The sequence below is a fragment of the Trifolium pratense genome, linkage group LG6, assembly GCF_020283565.1.
Source record: "Trifolium pratense cultivar HEN17-A07 linkage group LG6, ARS_RC_1.1, whole genome shotgun sequence".
In the NCBI taxonomy this organism is placed as follows: domain Eukaryota; kingdom Viridiplantae; phylum Streptophyta; class Magnoliopsida; order Fabales; family Fabaceae; genus Trifolium; species Trifolium pratense.
This window is the reverse complement of record NC_060064.1, coordinates 44,828,230-44,843,319: the sequence shown is the minus strand read 5'-3', so window position 1 is coordinate 44,843,319 and position 15,090 is coordinate 44,828,230. Positions and strand designations below refer to the sequence as shown.

At 33.5% G+C, this 15,090-nt stretch overlaps 2 protein-coding genes across 2 annotated transcripts; one reads left to right on the top strand and one right to left on the bottom strand.

Annotated features, from left to right (window-relative positions):
- Positions 1-883: 883 nt before the first annotated feature.
- On the top strand, positions 884-5,313 carry LOC123891563 (F-box/kelch-repeat protein At3g23880-like). Its single transcript, XM_045941440.1, has 2 exons — positions 884-2,595; positions 4,483-5,313. Exons 1-2 carry the CDS (start codon positions 2,059-2,061, stop codon positions 5,134-5,136), a joined length of 1,191 nt encoding a protein of 396 aa, XP_045797396.1. The 5' UTR covers positions 884-2,058; the 3' UTR covers positions 5,137-5,313.
- A 4,463-nt stretch (positions 5,314-9,776) lies between these two features.
- Positions 9,777-12,149, bottom strand: LOC123892669 (F-box/kelch-repeat protein At3g23880-like). Its single transcript, XM_045942517.1, has 2 exons — positions 11,573-12,149; positions 9,777-10,535 (listed from the first exon to the last, which is right to left on the bottom strand). Exons 1-2 carry the CDS (start codon positions 12,113-12,115, stop codon positions 9,867-9,869), a joined length of 1,212 nt encoding a protein of 403 aa, XP_045798473.1. The 5' UTR covers positions 12,116-12,149; the 3' UTR covers positions 9,777-9,866.
- Between the last annotated feature and the right edge of the window lie 2,941 nt (positions 12,150-15,090).

Sequence of the window (15,090 nt, the reverse complement as noted above, 5' to 3'; positions counted from 1 at the left end):
AATGTCCCAAATAAACTCAGAAACTATTAGATTTGAGTTTTGCCTGAACTACCATACAATGATTTTCTTCTTTCTCTTGGCATTGTAATGTGCTGAAATAGTAAAAGAAGCAAAGATTCAATGTTTTGTGATATTTCGAGTTATAATTCTCTCCATTTCGTATTTTTTTAATTTCCATTATTATTTAATCCTCTAATTAATCTTGGAACTCACAAAAACAATAATCTAACCAATGTTTTAAAAACCGGACCGGACATTGAACCGGTGAAGGTACTGGTTCACTGGTTCATTGGTCGAACCACCGGGTCACTGGTCGAACCGCATGATAAACCGAATTAAACCGGATTAAACCGGGAGAATGAACCGGTCTCTATAATAAAACCATATAGCTATTAAATCGGTCGAATCGGATAACTCGATCTTTAAAAAAAACATAAAAAATTTGAAAATTTCATATACTCTGTCACAAGTTCTTAAATTCAAATCCTAAACATTGTTAGAATTTGTCTTGCATTCGATAATTATTTTAAAATTTTTATCAATTAGAATGTGTCCCGTATGTAATAATTAATAACTTTATTTACTATCTGCTTCAAAAAAATATTATTTATTTAGTATCAATTTATTTTTTTTAAACAACTATCAATTTTTTAGGTATACTGTCAGTTTTTTTTTTACGCAGTTAGAATGACCAATTTTATGAGGTATGGTTAGAATGGCCAATTTTAAAAAAATATTTTACATACTTGTTTATTATATTTGTAAATTAAAAAATTATTGACATTTTATTTTCATATCCAATGTCATTTTTCTTGACCCAAGCCCAAATAGCTTGACCCACTCAAACCTCTTATAATTTGTCTATCTCAAACCCTAAAATTTTATTTTACTCTTTCCTCTTCCATTTTATGAGCAGCCGCTCCTTTCTTTCATTTTTCCAACTTCTTCTTTCAATATTTTATCATAAACTCACATCTACATCATCTCCTCTTATCAACCCACAACATGTTTTCATCTGTTCCTGCTTCACCTTTGCATAGACTTTGTAAAGATCTCTTTCGCTTTCTCGGCTAGATCTTGACCTTCAAAGACATGTTTTTAAAAAATCATCACCATATAAAGTATCTCCTTTATTGCCTCTACAAAACCCACAAAAAAAATATAGATAGGTGGCCACCGTACCGGCAGAAACAGCCGCCGCACCAGGAAAGTACTGCATTGGTTTTGAAACACGAACAACATAAAAATACACTCCTCCAACATAAAAATCTATTATTTGCTTCTTCTGTAATGCCTATGCGTGTGTGTTACTGTTAACTTTTTTAATTTTTAAAATTTTTAAAATTAATAATAATAACTAAACGACGTCGTTTTGGCCTTTTAGGTGAAAAAAAAGAACGTGTGTAATCAAACCGGCGGTTCGGTGAACCGGCCGGTTCACCGGTTTTTACGGTTTTTCCGTTTTTTTCCGGTTCTCACCGGTCTAACAGCTTATCCGATCCAACGTGTGAACCAGACCGGATCTCTTCCGGTTCCCGGTTCGACCGGTTCGACCGGTCGGTCCGGTCCGGTTTTTAAAACACTGAATCTAACTCTCATTCATTCTCCTCTTCGTCTCTCTCCATCCTCTTTATCTTTTTTAATGATCCAATCACACTTTTTAAACTTATTTCCATTGTCCAAGACAAATGCACAACAAAGGTCAAAGAGCTTCACCTTTTCTTCCATGAAAACATGTCTTCTCTAACCTTCAATCATCATTTGTTCCTGCCATTTTTTTTCTTACAATATTTTGTCTGTCTCTCATAACAACATGCAAGACACACAACATCTTTCTTCCTCACTTATCACCCTATACCATCTTCAACCCAGATCTGTTACTCCTCCACCGCACGTACGATCCCACCTCAAACCTTGTTGTTGATTTGATTTAGACCCGATTAAACTCAACCCCCTAACCCGTCCACAGCTCAACCCGTACCCGTTTGACTCGATCCGTTATCCGCTCGTGAAAGAGAAGAGAGGCTAATTTGGGAATTGTGTGATACTTAGCTGAAAATGTCTTCCACCCTTCCATTGCTGCCACAAGATCTCATAACGGAAATCCTTGCATGGCTTCCAGTGAAGATTCTCGTGAGATTCACTTCCGTTTCGAAACACTGGAAATCACTCATCTTCGATCCAAATTTTGCAAAACTTCATCATCAAAGATCACCCAAACATACACACGTCCTACTTACCTTATTTGACTACGAAGAGGTAAACAAAGATGATTTCCAAGACAACAGCAACGTCGATACATCTTGGGCTGTAGCTCCATTCTGGGTGCGTCGTTTGCTTGAACAACCGTCATCCACTGTCAATGAAGACGGTTGTTTCCGTACTGACGAGGGAACTTCTTATGCAATTGGTTCTACCAACGGCTTGGTGTGTTTGATGGAGGATATTTCACAACAGAAAGGAATTCAAGGAATTTGTATTCGGTTCTGGAACCCTAGTTTACGATTAAGATCCAAAGAGTCACCCACTTTGACCGTAATCCGGGCCTACGCTAACCTTGGATTTGGCTATGATGATTCAACTGACACATACAAGGTCAGTCAAATTCCTGTTACTAATTATTTCAGTGGTATATTGTTATGTTTGTTACTTTAGAAGTAATTGAATTGAAGTCAAACATTTTTTATGATCTTAGAGTTACGATAAATTAATAGTGCAATGCAGACATCTTTACACACCATGCATATGAATTATATCATTTGTTGCTTCTTATCCATGAAGCATGAACACAAACATTGCACAGACACTAAGACATTAACACCGATGATAATTTAAGAAAATGACATAACTCAGAAAATAGACATTGACATATGTTGGACACCAGTCACACCTTAGATAAGAAATGCTGGTGTTACAGAGGTTGTCATTGCTCAAAAAGTGAATGTGTGGTGTACACAAACAATATTAACAAATTATATAATGAATTACCAATCGTTAGTTGGTTCAGTGGTGATTGACGCTGAACTTGGTAGGGAGGACCACGGTTCGATCCCCGCAACTGCCAGAACTGACCCCCGGACCATATTAAACTGGTGGTGAAAGCCAAAAAAAAAAATATTATATAATGAATTAAGATAGTTCCTATGAGAATTGCAAGTATCTATAACCTTCACTACTTTCCTGTTAAAGCTCAAACTTTTGAGATTAAAAACACAAGTAACCTGTAGTTAAGTAACTGAGTTTTGGAACATACTTTAAGCCAATAATAATGTTCAATAGCTTCAGTATAAGAGGTTGTTCCTGTAGAAGAAAAAATTGATTGCAAACTATGAGGAACATACATGACCTTTTTGCACTCAAATCTAATATCAATGGGGCATGAGACTTAATACTAAGAGGGTATGAAGCGTGAATTGACGAAAATTACTTACAACTGATGTGTTTTGATCTTTGAATATAATGGTACTGATCAGATTAAATACATGTGGTGGTGTACTGTACATGGCTTTAAAGCTCCACTATACAGTTGTTGGAGTAAAGCCTACATACAGCTCTATCTTTGAAAATACTGATCATACATAATGCTATGAACTGCAGTCTCTTGATTTCCACAAGTGCTGATACGAATATGAAACTATGTAGTCAGTTATTTGTATCAGCTAATGCTTGCTGATTTCGAAGTGTTGTTGTCTTGTCTATTTTCATGTTAAAATATATGATGTCTTACTGTTATGCTAGCTTTTGATTGTGTTTTGGTTAAGGATGATCTGGTTGTCTTGTTTAGATTTCTCCTGTCCTGGTTGTTTTGGTTTTTCTATACCAAAAGCTTTTTCTTTCTGGCTGGTTCTGTCCTCTCTGGGGGTGTATAAGAGACTTGTATTATACACCAGCTTACCGTTGGACTTCGATAGAGATCTGAGTATGATAGAAGATAGATAATGGTAAAAGAGTTATTGTTATAGTAAAGAGTAGAGTGATTATATGTGGTAAATAAAGAGTATGTTAGGGTGCTTAGTTGGCAAGTTTGTTATGCCTTAGTATTATAAATAGTGTGGTAAGTGAATGGTAAGCGGTATGAAAGATTTTAGTTAGAAATTGTGCAATCACTCTTTGGGTGATTTGGGGGCACCGTGTGCTTTTGGGTTTGGTATTCACTACCATTTGTTAAGCTTTCTGTTATTTGCTTTCATTGTAATTGTGAACCTTATCTTAATACAATTGCAGTTATCTTCATATAATTTTCCTATTCAATCCATTTATTACTATTTTCTGAATACATTCCCATCAGACTTGTCCACCTCCCTTGTGCTTCAGATCTAGCTGCTGATCATTTTCAATGAATTGTTGGACTTGTAAAAAATGTGGGATACAGAATAGGACATAAATATTGTTTCACATTGGAGGTCTGAAAAAGGGACAGTTCTTTAGTTTAAACACATATTTTATCTCTTCGGATTAATTTTTCTATTTACTTCATGTAAGGTGGTGGCTGTGTTTTGGGATCGTACGACGCAGAAAATGGAGGGGAGAGTTCATTGTATGGGTGATAGCTGTTGGAGAAAGACTCTCGCTTGCCCTGATTTTCCAATTCTCCTAGGACCTGGCTTATTTGTGAATGATAGTGTTAACTGGTTAGCAGTTGACAACTTAAATGGTCATAAGTATAAATGGAAACATGTTACCATCAAACAGTTGGTGATTTTTTCGCTCGATATGCCAAAGGAGACATGTAAGTATATGTTGCTGCCTGAAGGTTTTTGTGAACTTCCTGAAGAAGAACCTGATCTTGCTGTTTTGAGGGGTCGCCTATGCCTTTATTATAACCACAAGGGAACCCATTTTGTTTTGTGGGAAATGAGTGAGTTTGGAGTTCAAAAGTCTTGGACTAAGTTGGTGAATGTTAGCTATGTGCATCTTCAATTTGATGGTTTTGTGAATGGTTGGCTACCGTTTCCAGTGTGTCTATCCGAAAATGGAGATATCTTGTTGTTAACTTGCAGACAAGTTGCTGAATATGTTGTTATGTATAGCCTACGAGATGATAGAGTTGAAAATATTGAACTTCCTAACAATGATATTTGGCATGCCAATGAACATATGCAGAGTTTAGTTTTGCCTCTTCCTCGTCCACATTAAGCTCCTATGCAGCAATTGTTTTTCTGAATTTATGTTTGATTGTGCAAGTGGTGGCATGGCTAATGATGTTTCCTTATTTGTGTTTTCCTTAGCTGGTTTGGCCATTTTGTTGGATGAATACTTTTATATTTATTATTAATATTATGAGTTAATTGCTCAGAAAGTAGCCAGAGTTAATTTTAATTTCTCCACTTACTATTTAGTTCATTTTCTCTAAATTTTTTTGTAGATATGAATTAAAAATATTGGAGGTTTTTCTTCTGCATTATGCATAATATATATATATATGCAATATGTATTGTATTCCTGATGGTAGGCAGGCAGTGCTTGGAGAGCAAAAGTTCATTTGGAAATTAATTATCAACAAGATTAAGCTCCACTAGAATGATGTTAAAATTTTCTTCCATTATAATATTTTTAGTTGGATCACTTCATTGACTCTACGAGTTATATATAATAGATACATTTATATTCGTCTACCTAAATATATAAAGTAATTCAAAGTTTTGATGCAATTAATTTTTAATGTGAATTTTATAGTTCGTTTAAACTATTTTATTTATATTTTTGTTCTTCGAAGTAAATGGATGAGAGGAGAGGTGAGAGAGTAATGTTGCCAAAAAAGATTTCTTATTATTAATTTTTTTTTTTTAAAAAAAAATGTTTTTTATTCTTGAAAAATAAAATTTAAAAACTAAAACAAAAAGTCTCAATTATTAGACAGATTTGATTGGTTAAAAAAACGTTTTAAATTGATAAAGATGGTATTTTAAATTCATAGAACATTTTAAATTATGAAAGAACATTTTAAAAAAAATTTGTTTTTAAAGTTTTTTTTTTTCAATAATAAAAAACGTTTTTTTTTAAATGAATTAATAAAAAGAATTATTTTTTTTTGTTAAGATTACCTCCTCACCTCCCCCTCCCCTCCATCTACAATTCGAACCAAACAGACTCAGGGTGTTTATGACAGCAGACACATCACTTACTCTGAATGGGATCGTGCAACCTTTTTTTTTTACCGGAGCCATTAGTATTGTGTCGTGGTGAGCCTTATTTTTGGTGGACTTGGAGAGCGATGGGAGAGCAGTGTTTTTTTTTTTTTTTACAATCGAGCTGAGGATCGAACCTACAACCTCTAGCATACTTCCCGAATCTCTCACCTCTAAATCGAACCTAGCAGCTTGGGAGAGCAATGAATTTGGAGCAGCCTTATTATTAACATAGTTAAATGGAAAATGGTATGGATGCAAATTCTTTATGACTCAAAGGACCCTTTTATTACAATTTTTTAAAGGATTAACTTATTACAAACATCTAAGTTAAAGGACCACCTTTTATTTTTATTTTCTCAAATGACCTCACACGAGTGATTAATATTGGATGATTAATATTATTTTTTGGTCAAGTAGCATAGTGAGTGTTCGTATTTTGAACTTTAATTTATTACAAACCGACCAGTTTTTTTCGATTATGGGCCGGTTTAGACGGTTTTCACCGGTTCACCTGCATAGTGATTTTGTGCCCTGACCGGATACAGGTCCGATTCTTGGTTAGACCGATTCGACCGGTCGGTCCGGTCCGATCCGGTTTTCACAACCTTGATATCATCCTCTAGGTTTGTTTGTTCCAAGGAAGATACAAAAGATACACGAGCATTGATTTGTCGCAAAATCCAAGCATTTCCCAGAAAATTTTCCTAGGAAACCAGTTGTCAGAAAAGCATATTTATTCTTTTATTGTGTGTGTGATGTTATTTGTTAAAATGTGATTCACATTTCTAGCATTCATATTAGTAACTTGTAGAATTTATAACTATTAGTTAATAAGTGACGATATAAACTTGTAGAACTTGCTATATTAGTTTAGTAGTTAATGTAATAAGTAAGTATTAGGACATATCATGAAAGATCTAGAATCAAGGATCTAGAATGTGTCATCCACACCTATAAATATGTAACTATGGATTATTTGTAATTGTATCCAAGTTGAGAGCAATACAATTTATTCTTGCTCCAAGTGATTCTCACATCACACTACTTGCTACTATCTTTCAACTATCAACTAAGTCTTATACACTAACAAACTATTTTTTAAACTATCACTACTACCTCAACTACTAACAGTGGTATCAGAGCTACGTTCGATCATACATTGGGCGTAGAAATTTCATTCATATATTTCCAACTAAACCCTCCTTATATCTACATCATTTCTAAATTTCCCCTAAGACATGACCAATATCTTTCAACCATCATCTATGACTATCCCTATCTTGGTGAAAACTATGATTTTTGGAGCACTAAAATGAAGACATTTTTTTGCTCTCAAGATTTATGGGACATTGTAGATGAAGAACTTACGATTCCAGAAGACATTACAACTCTCAATGCTAGTCAGAAAAAAGAATTGAAGGAAAATAAACAAAAAGATTCAAAGGTGTTATTCTTTCTACAGGTAGAAGATAGTATCTTTCCAAGAATAATGGGAGCTACAAGTGCCAAAGATGTGTGGGGTACATTGAAGGAGGAGTTTCAAGGAAGTGATAAGGTACGTGCCATTAAACTTCATATTCTAAGGTGTGAGTTTGAATTGATAAAAATGAAAGATTCTGAGACCGTAAAAGACTATTATACTAAAATAAAAGAATTAGTGAGTCAAATGAGATCATACGAGAATAATACTCTCGACAAAAAAATAGTTGAGAAAATTCTAATTTCCATTCCTCGTAAGTATGATGCAATTCTGACTACGATTGAACAAACCAAAGATCTATCGACTATGTCAGTGACAGAATTAATAAGCTCACTAGAAGCTTATGAACAAAGATTGAGTAGGCATGATGACAATACATTTGAAAATGCCTTTCAATCAAAGCTCAAATTACGGTCTCATGATAGATGATATGGAGGAAAGAAAAATCAAGATGAGTTTCCTTCATGTGGCATATGCAAGAGGACAAATCACGGCGAGAAATATTGTCGATGGCGCGGGAAAGAGCAATGTCAATGTCATAAGAAATTTGGACATGCAGAGAAAATTTGTTACAGCAAAAATAAGCATCAAGCAAATTTCGTTGAAGAGCACGAGTGTGAGAAGGATCAACATGACTATGAGAAACATCTTTTCTATGCTACACAAGGTTCTAATGATGAATTTAGCGAAAATTGGTACTTGACCAAAGATGAGAGCATCTTCAAGGATATTGATTACTCTGTCAAAGTAAAAAATCGACTGAGAAATGGCACTTTCGTTTAATCTAAAGGCAAAGGCATTGTGATAGTGGAGACTAAGAAAGGTACGAGATTCATCAAAGATGTTTTGCTAGTTCCCAATCTCAAAGAAAATCTTTTGAGTATTGGTCAAATGATGGAGAAAGGCTATATTCTTCACTTTAAAGGAGACACATGTTCAATATATGACAATAGTCACAAAAGACATGAGATAGCCAAAGTAAAAATGGACAAAAAAATATAGAAGTTTTCCAATAAACTTCAAATATACTCCAATACCACAATCAAACATAGAAGATATGAAAGAAGCAATAGAAGAACCATGTATGCCACCTTCACCTCCTCAACAAGAAAGTTCTTCAGCAGAATTTACTCCAAGAAGAGTAAAATCATTGGTGGATATATATATATATATATATATATATATATATATGAAACTTGCAATTTTTCCATGCTTGATTCTAAAAGCTATCAAGTGGCGTCAAAACAACAACTATGGACCAAAGGAAATCAAGAAAAACTTCCAAGACTAAGAAAACCTTTATATGGACTCAAGAAAGCTCATCGAGCATGGTACAATAGAATTTATCACTGTCTCTCATCAAACGATGATTCAGATAGAACAAAATTTGAGCAAATACGAACTATGCTTGGAGTTACCGAAATATGCATCAAGGAGAAGTGTTAAAATGTGATGCACATTTCTAGAATTCTCTAGAATATATTAGTAACTTGTAGAATTTATAACTATTAGTTAATAAGTGATGATGTAAACTTGTAGAACTTATTAGATTACTTGAGTAGTTAGTGGAATAAGTAAGTATTAGTACATATCATGAAAGATCTAGAATCAAGGACCTAGAATGTGTCATCCACACCTATAAATATGTAACCATATGGATCATTTGTAATTGAATCCAAGTTAAGAGCAATACAATTTATTCTTTCTCTAAGTGATTCTCACACTACTTGCTACTATCTTTCAACTATCAACCAAGTCTTCTACACTAACAAACTATTTTTAAACTATCACTACTACCTCAACTACTAAAACTGTTGAAGAACTTATTTCTGCTAATTATTCATGGCATAGCAGCATTGTCAAAGAAAGCAAGCAAAGTTTCAATATCATGTTTCAGCTCATTTCTTTTGCAGATAAGGCTTTTTATAGTTTTATGTTAATAATTTCTTGTCATGTAAATAACAAGCAAGGAAACCAATCAAAGTCTCGATAAAAGAATTTATTCTTTTTGGCATGAGATGTTAAAGTGGAAAAAATCTCAATGTATTAAGATGGCCAAAATGCATAATATTCAACAGGTCTAATGCATTATGTTGTTGAGAACTAACTCATAATAATTAATCTAAAATTAAAATATCATCAAACAATTCAAAGATTTTGATCCAACAACTATCAAAATAGTGAAACTATCCAAAGAAAACATAATTTAGTAACCATCAACAGTAAACACGCCAGTTACAAAATCTAACATCAATTCAGAAAAACAAACCTTTATGTGGACCAGGACTAGGCAAAACCAAGCTCTGCATATGCTCATCGGCATACCAAATTTGGTTGTTGGGAAGTTGAATATATTCAACTTTATCATCACTACTATTATACTTAATAACATCAACTTTTACTTTGTTAGCCATCAAAAGGAGGTCACCATTTTCGGACAAACACACTGGCAGCACATCATCAGGTGCAAAATTATTAAATTGAAGATGTACGTAACTAACATTTACCAACCGAATCCAAGACTCTTGAACTCCAAATTCTCTCATTTCCCACAAAACAAAATGGGTTTTCATGTGATCATAATAAAGACATAGGCAACCTCTCAAAACAACAAGAGTTGGTTCATCTTCAGGCACTTCAACAAAACCATCAGGCAGCGATATATACTTACATGTCTCCTTCCGCAGATCAAGCGAAAAAATAACTAATTGTTTGATAGTAACATTTTCCCATTTATACTGATGACAATTTAGATTGTTAAGTGCTAACCAGTTAAGACTACCATTAACGAATTGTCCAATAAGAGTTCCTAGTAGAGTTGGGATGTCAGGGCAAGCAAGGGTCTTTCTCCAACAATTATTGCCCATGCAATGAACTCTCCCATCCATTTTCTGGGTTGTACTATTCCAAAAAACAGCCACCACCTTGCATGGAGAAAATAGAAAAATTAATTTAAAGAGTTTAAATGTATGTGCTTAAACTGAAGAACTATATAACCTTTTTTAGAACACCAATGTGCAATATTTTTTTACTTTTATGTTCTATTCTCTATCCCACTTCCTTTTATAAGTCCAATAATTCATTGAAAATCATCAGCCAGAGCTCAAGCACAAGGGGTGTACAATACATAATACAAATGTCTTACACCCAAGAAGGTACAGCCAGCCAGAAATAGCAGGGGGGAAACAGCTGCTAGTGCAGAAAAATCTAAACCAACAAGAGTAAAAGAAAAAAATACAAACTCTAAACATAGATATTATAAAACTAAAAGGAGAATGCTAACAAGGTCACATCTTAAAACTCAATATAGAAAATTCATGTATTTAACTTTTTAAAAGTCAAAATATTCACCCTACTTTGTGGTGGAACTATAGTTTGTTAGGGTGTCATGTTGGGTTTTGATGGGCTAGGAGGATTGGAGGTCCTCTTGTTGCTTTGGCCTACTGTGGTTGATCCTTGTCTCTCTCTTCCTGAGGCGGGGTATTCTTGTCCTCGTGGTGGTGTATTTGAGAGGCTCTAGTTTGGTGGTGGTGTGTCTCTTTGTTTCTTTGTAATTTTATTTGCCTTTTTGTTTTCCTATTTTACCTTGGAGATTGTTATGTTCCGGTGGAGTGTATTTCTGGTATTTCTTTATTTTCATGAACTTTCTCTTGTCCCGTTTTGTTTCTATATTTATATATAATATATTTGCCATTCAAAAAAAATCAAAATATTCACTTATGAATTCCTTTTGGTTTTTTTTGGGTTATCATAAGGTACGAAGTTCTAATCTATGGCGGAGCACTTATAGGAACACAATGTAGGTTCTCCCCATCCCAACAAAAAAATTTCTATACACAAGAGCCATAAATTGAACCTATGACCGCTGTTTAAGGGCACTTTTAAGTTCCTGTCCTTAAAACAAGTTAGCAAAAAGCATACTAGAATAAGCGAAAATGCTCTAAATTCAAATTTGACTGACCTTGAATGTGTCACTAGATTTATCATAGCCGAATCCACAGTGCACATCGGCAGACAACCGAGCATTAGGCTTGACAATCAAAGTTGGTGACTTTTCGGAACTTAATCGTAATGTAGGGTTCCAGAACTGAAACCAAATTTCTCTACTTCCATCTTGTTGTGAATTATCATCCATCAAACACACCAAGCCTTTGGTAGAACCTACAACATAATAAGTGTTGTTGTTAAAACGGAGATACTCGTCTTCGCTCACAGTGGACGAGGGATGTTCGAGTAAATCACGCAGTGAGTAAGGAGCTACGACCCAAGTATCAACGTCATTGATGGATTCGTGTAAGGTAAATAGGACGTGAGTATTTTTTGGTGATCTTTGAAGGTGGAGTTTTGTGAATGATGGATCAAAGATGAGTGATTTCCATAGTTTGGAAACGGAAGTGAATCTCACGAGAAACTTCACTGGAAGCCATGATAGGATTTCTATTATGAGATCCGTCGGGAGAATCGTTGGAGAAGACATGGGCGACGACAGTCTGTTGCGTTTCATCAGCAGCTACGTAAACGTAACACACAACCCTACTTTCACCATCTCTCTCTCTCTCTCTCTCTCGTCATAAGTTCTAGAGTTGTTTGTTATAGCTTATTTTAAAAAAAAAAAAAAAAAATTTATAAAAATAATTATTTTTAATTGTTTTACATCTTTTGAATTTTATTTGTTTGTTTTTTTGTTTCTTCTAATTAACACCACTCATTATTATTGCTACAAAAGAATATTATATATTAAAATTAATAGACAAAAAAAGTTTATATTAAAAACCTATTTAAGAAAGTGGTAAATATTTTAAAAGAGAATTATTCGTCGTATAAAAAAATTATTCAGTAATATTATACTTTATAATTTATTGAAATATAAATTTTAATATTATGATTATAGTTAAAATAATACTGAATTATGTTCAATTGCCTATTTTATAAAAGGACAAATCTTAGAAATTAGAAATAGTGCCCTATGTACTGTTCCCAATGTTGTCCACTAATAACAAGACAATTGGATTAAAAATCCACATCAGATTCAAACCTTTTATTATTCTGTTAACCTTCGTTTAACTGTCGTTGGGTCATAAAGAGAGAAAAAAAAAATTTATTTGATGTTCATTGATATGTGCGTGAAGGTGATCTCTAGATTCACTAATTCTATCGCATATTCCTTCTTATTTGTAAACTTCCTGAGATTTACCCACTTTTTAATAGCCCTTTGTGTAAATATTTTATTTGGCTATTTTGTTCCGTGTTCTATCTGAAAATCGTCCCATAGAATATATATGTTCCACGAGGAAGGATTCATCTGCCACTACAAGCCTACAAAGGGTGAGAGATATTTCCAAAATATATATTTACTTGGAATTGGAAACATACAAAATAATATTGGTTATATTAATTACTGGTCCATAAATTGTAATGTTGATTAAAGTGGTTTAGCGTGTGTTTGGTTCTGCGGCGGAGAGAATTGATTTTGGCATAATTGATTCTGTAAAATTGATTCTGGCCAAAATTGATTTTAAGTTGAAGTGGTTTATGTTTGGATATATTCATGAAAAAGTGAGTTGAACAAAAAATTTGAGTGTAAAAATCAATTCTAGAATCAGAAGCTACGATTTCTAGCTTCAAGTAGAATCAATTCTGGAGGCAGAATCAATTCTACTTTTGAGAAACCAAACAAGTCAGAATCAATTCTACACGTCCAGAATCAATTCTGGATGCTCCAGAATTGAAACCAAACATACACTTAGTGGCTGAGCGTGTGAACTTCAATCAGGATGAACGTGGGTCGATTCCCATGTTTTGCAATTTTGTATTTTATTTGATATTTATCAAAATTCAAATTATCAAAATGTCGCAACTCATTAGGAGTCAAACTCTCACGACCTTCTGTTGTTGGATAGACACGCCTGCCAACTGAACAAACGTGGTGAATCTGTTAATTAGTGAACGCCAACGGTAATAAAGTTTCGGCTAAACCAATATAGTGTACAGACCTGTGTAAAATATAGTGTACAGACATGTGTAAGAGATGTTTCTCTTCACTTGAAGAGACTTGGCAATCAGCTATGTTGCCCAGGTACGGATACGATAGTATAAAATATTAGAAAAATTATTTATAAATAAATTATTATCATCATGCTTTGAAGATTTAATTTTTTTTGTCTACCGTCTTAACTATTTTCATAAAAAATGAGAGATAATTGAAATATAATAAAAAATTATAATATTTTAAGAGATTTTCAACAGCCAATATGTTTTTTCCTTATTCATCATCATAAATCAACCAGATAAAAATGGGTACGGAATCGATGCGTACCTTACGAGTACCATGGAGTATCTGGTACTGATACGTACCCGGTACGAGTACTTCACCATTTTAGGAGTACCCATGCTTCACCAATTTCGGATATTATTACTGATTCCAACTTTACCATTAAAATCTTGCACGATCTTTTAAAATCCACAAGACTTTTTTATGCAAAAATTGTCTTCCAAAATCCTAATTCAATACATCCCCCTTAATTTATGTACACTGTCACTATAAAGTTGTTTTGCACATGCATCAAATAATATATCAACACATCATGTATGATATTTAAAAACACATGATGTGGCAAGACATTATTGGATGCACGTGTAAAAAACTTTTACACTGACGGTGCATATAAATTAAACCCAAAAACAATACTCCAAGGAGTAGTTTTTTCTTAAATTGTTTCACTTTTTTAAATATTTTTTCGAAGACACTTTTTTAATATATTTTTTTTGAAAAACCATTATATGATATGATGACTTAAAAAAATACTAATCCAAGGAACTAATCACTATGACAAAGGAACTATTTTAATTATATTATTTTAAAATGCATTGTTTTAAGAAGTCCCTTATTTATTTTTGAAAAATATTAACAAGTGTTCGAGGGCACCGGTGGTTAAAGAAGCATATATAGTAATTTGACATTAAAGCTTATGCAGTCAACTCCTCAAAAGTATAAAAATATTATTTTTAATTTAAAACTTTTTTGTTTTAGTTTCCTTAACCTGTGTCTGAGGACACCTGTTAGTAGAGCTGGGTATACGGACCAATGTCCACGGGCCGACCCGTTTAACTTGCAACCCGCACGGACTTAAGACCAATTTTTTTGGTCCGTTTATATTTTTGTCTGTGTGGATTGGACCGTTAAAACCGCAGGTTATGCGGGTTAAATTCGCGGGTTCGCGGGTTATCCCGTGGCCCACCTTATTTTTTTATACTATAACTAATTACAAAATTTATCACTTATAAATAACTTGATTTATGTCCAAATCCAATATTTTTAACCAAAAAAAAAAAAACTTTATTTAAACATAATCTCTTATATACAGAAGATACATAAACTCAATGATATCACGAACTTTATTTATTTTTATTTGTTAGTTACAAGTTATAACATAAAATTATTAATAATATGGTTTTTTTTAGTTTTTATAATATCAATAT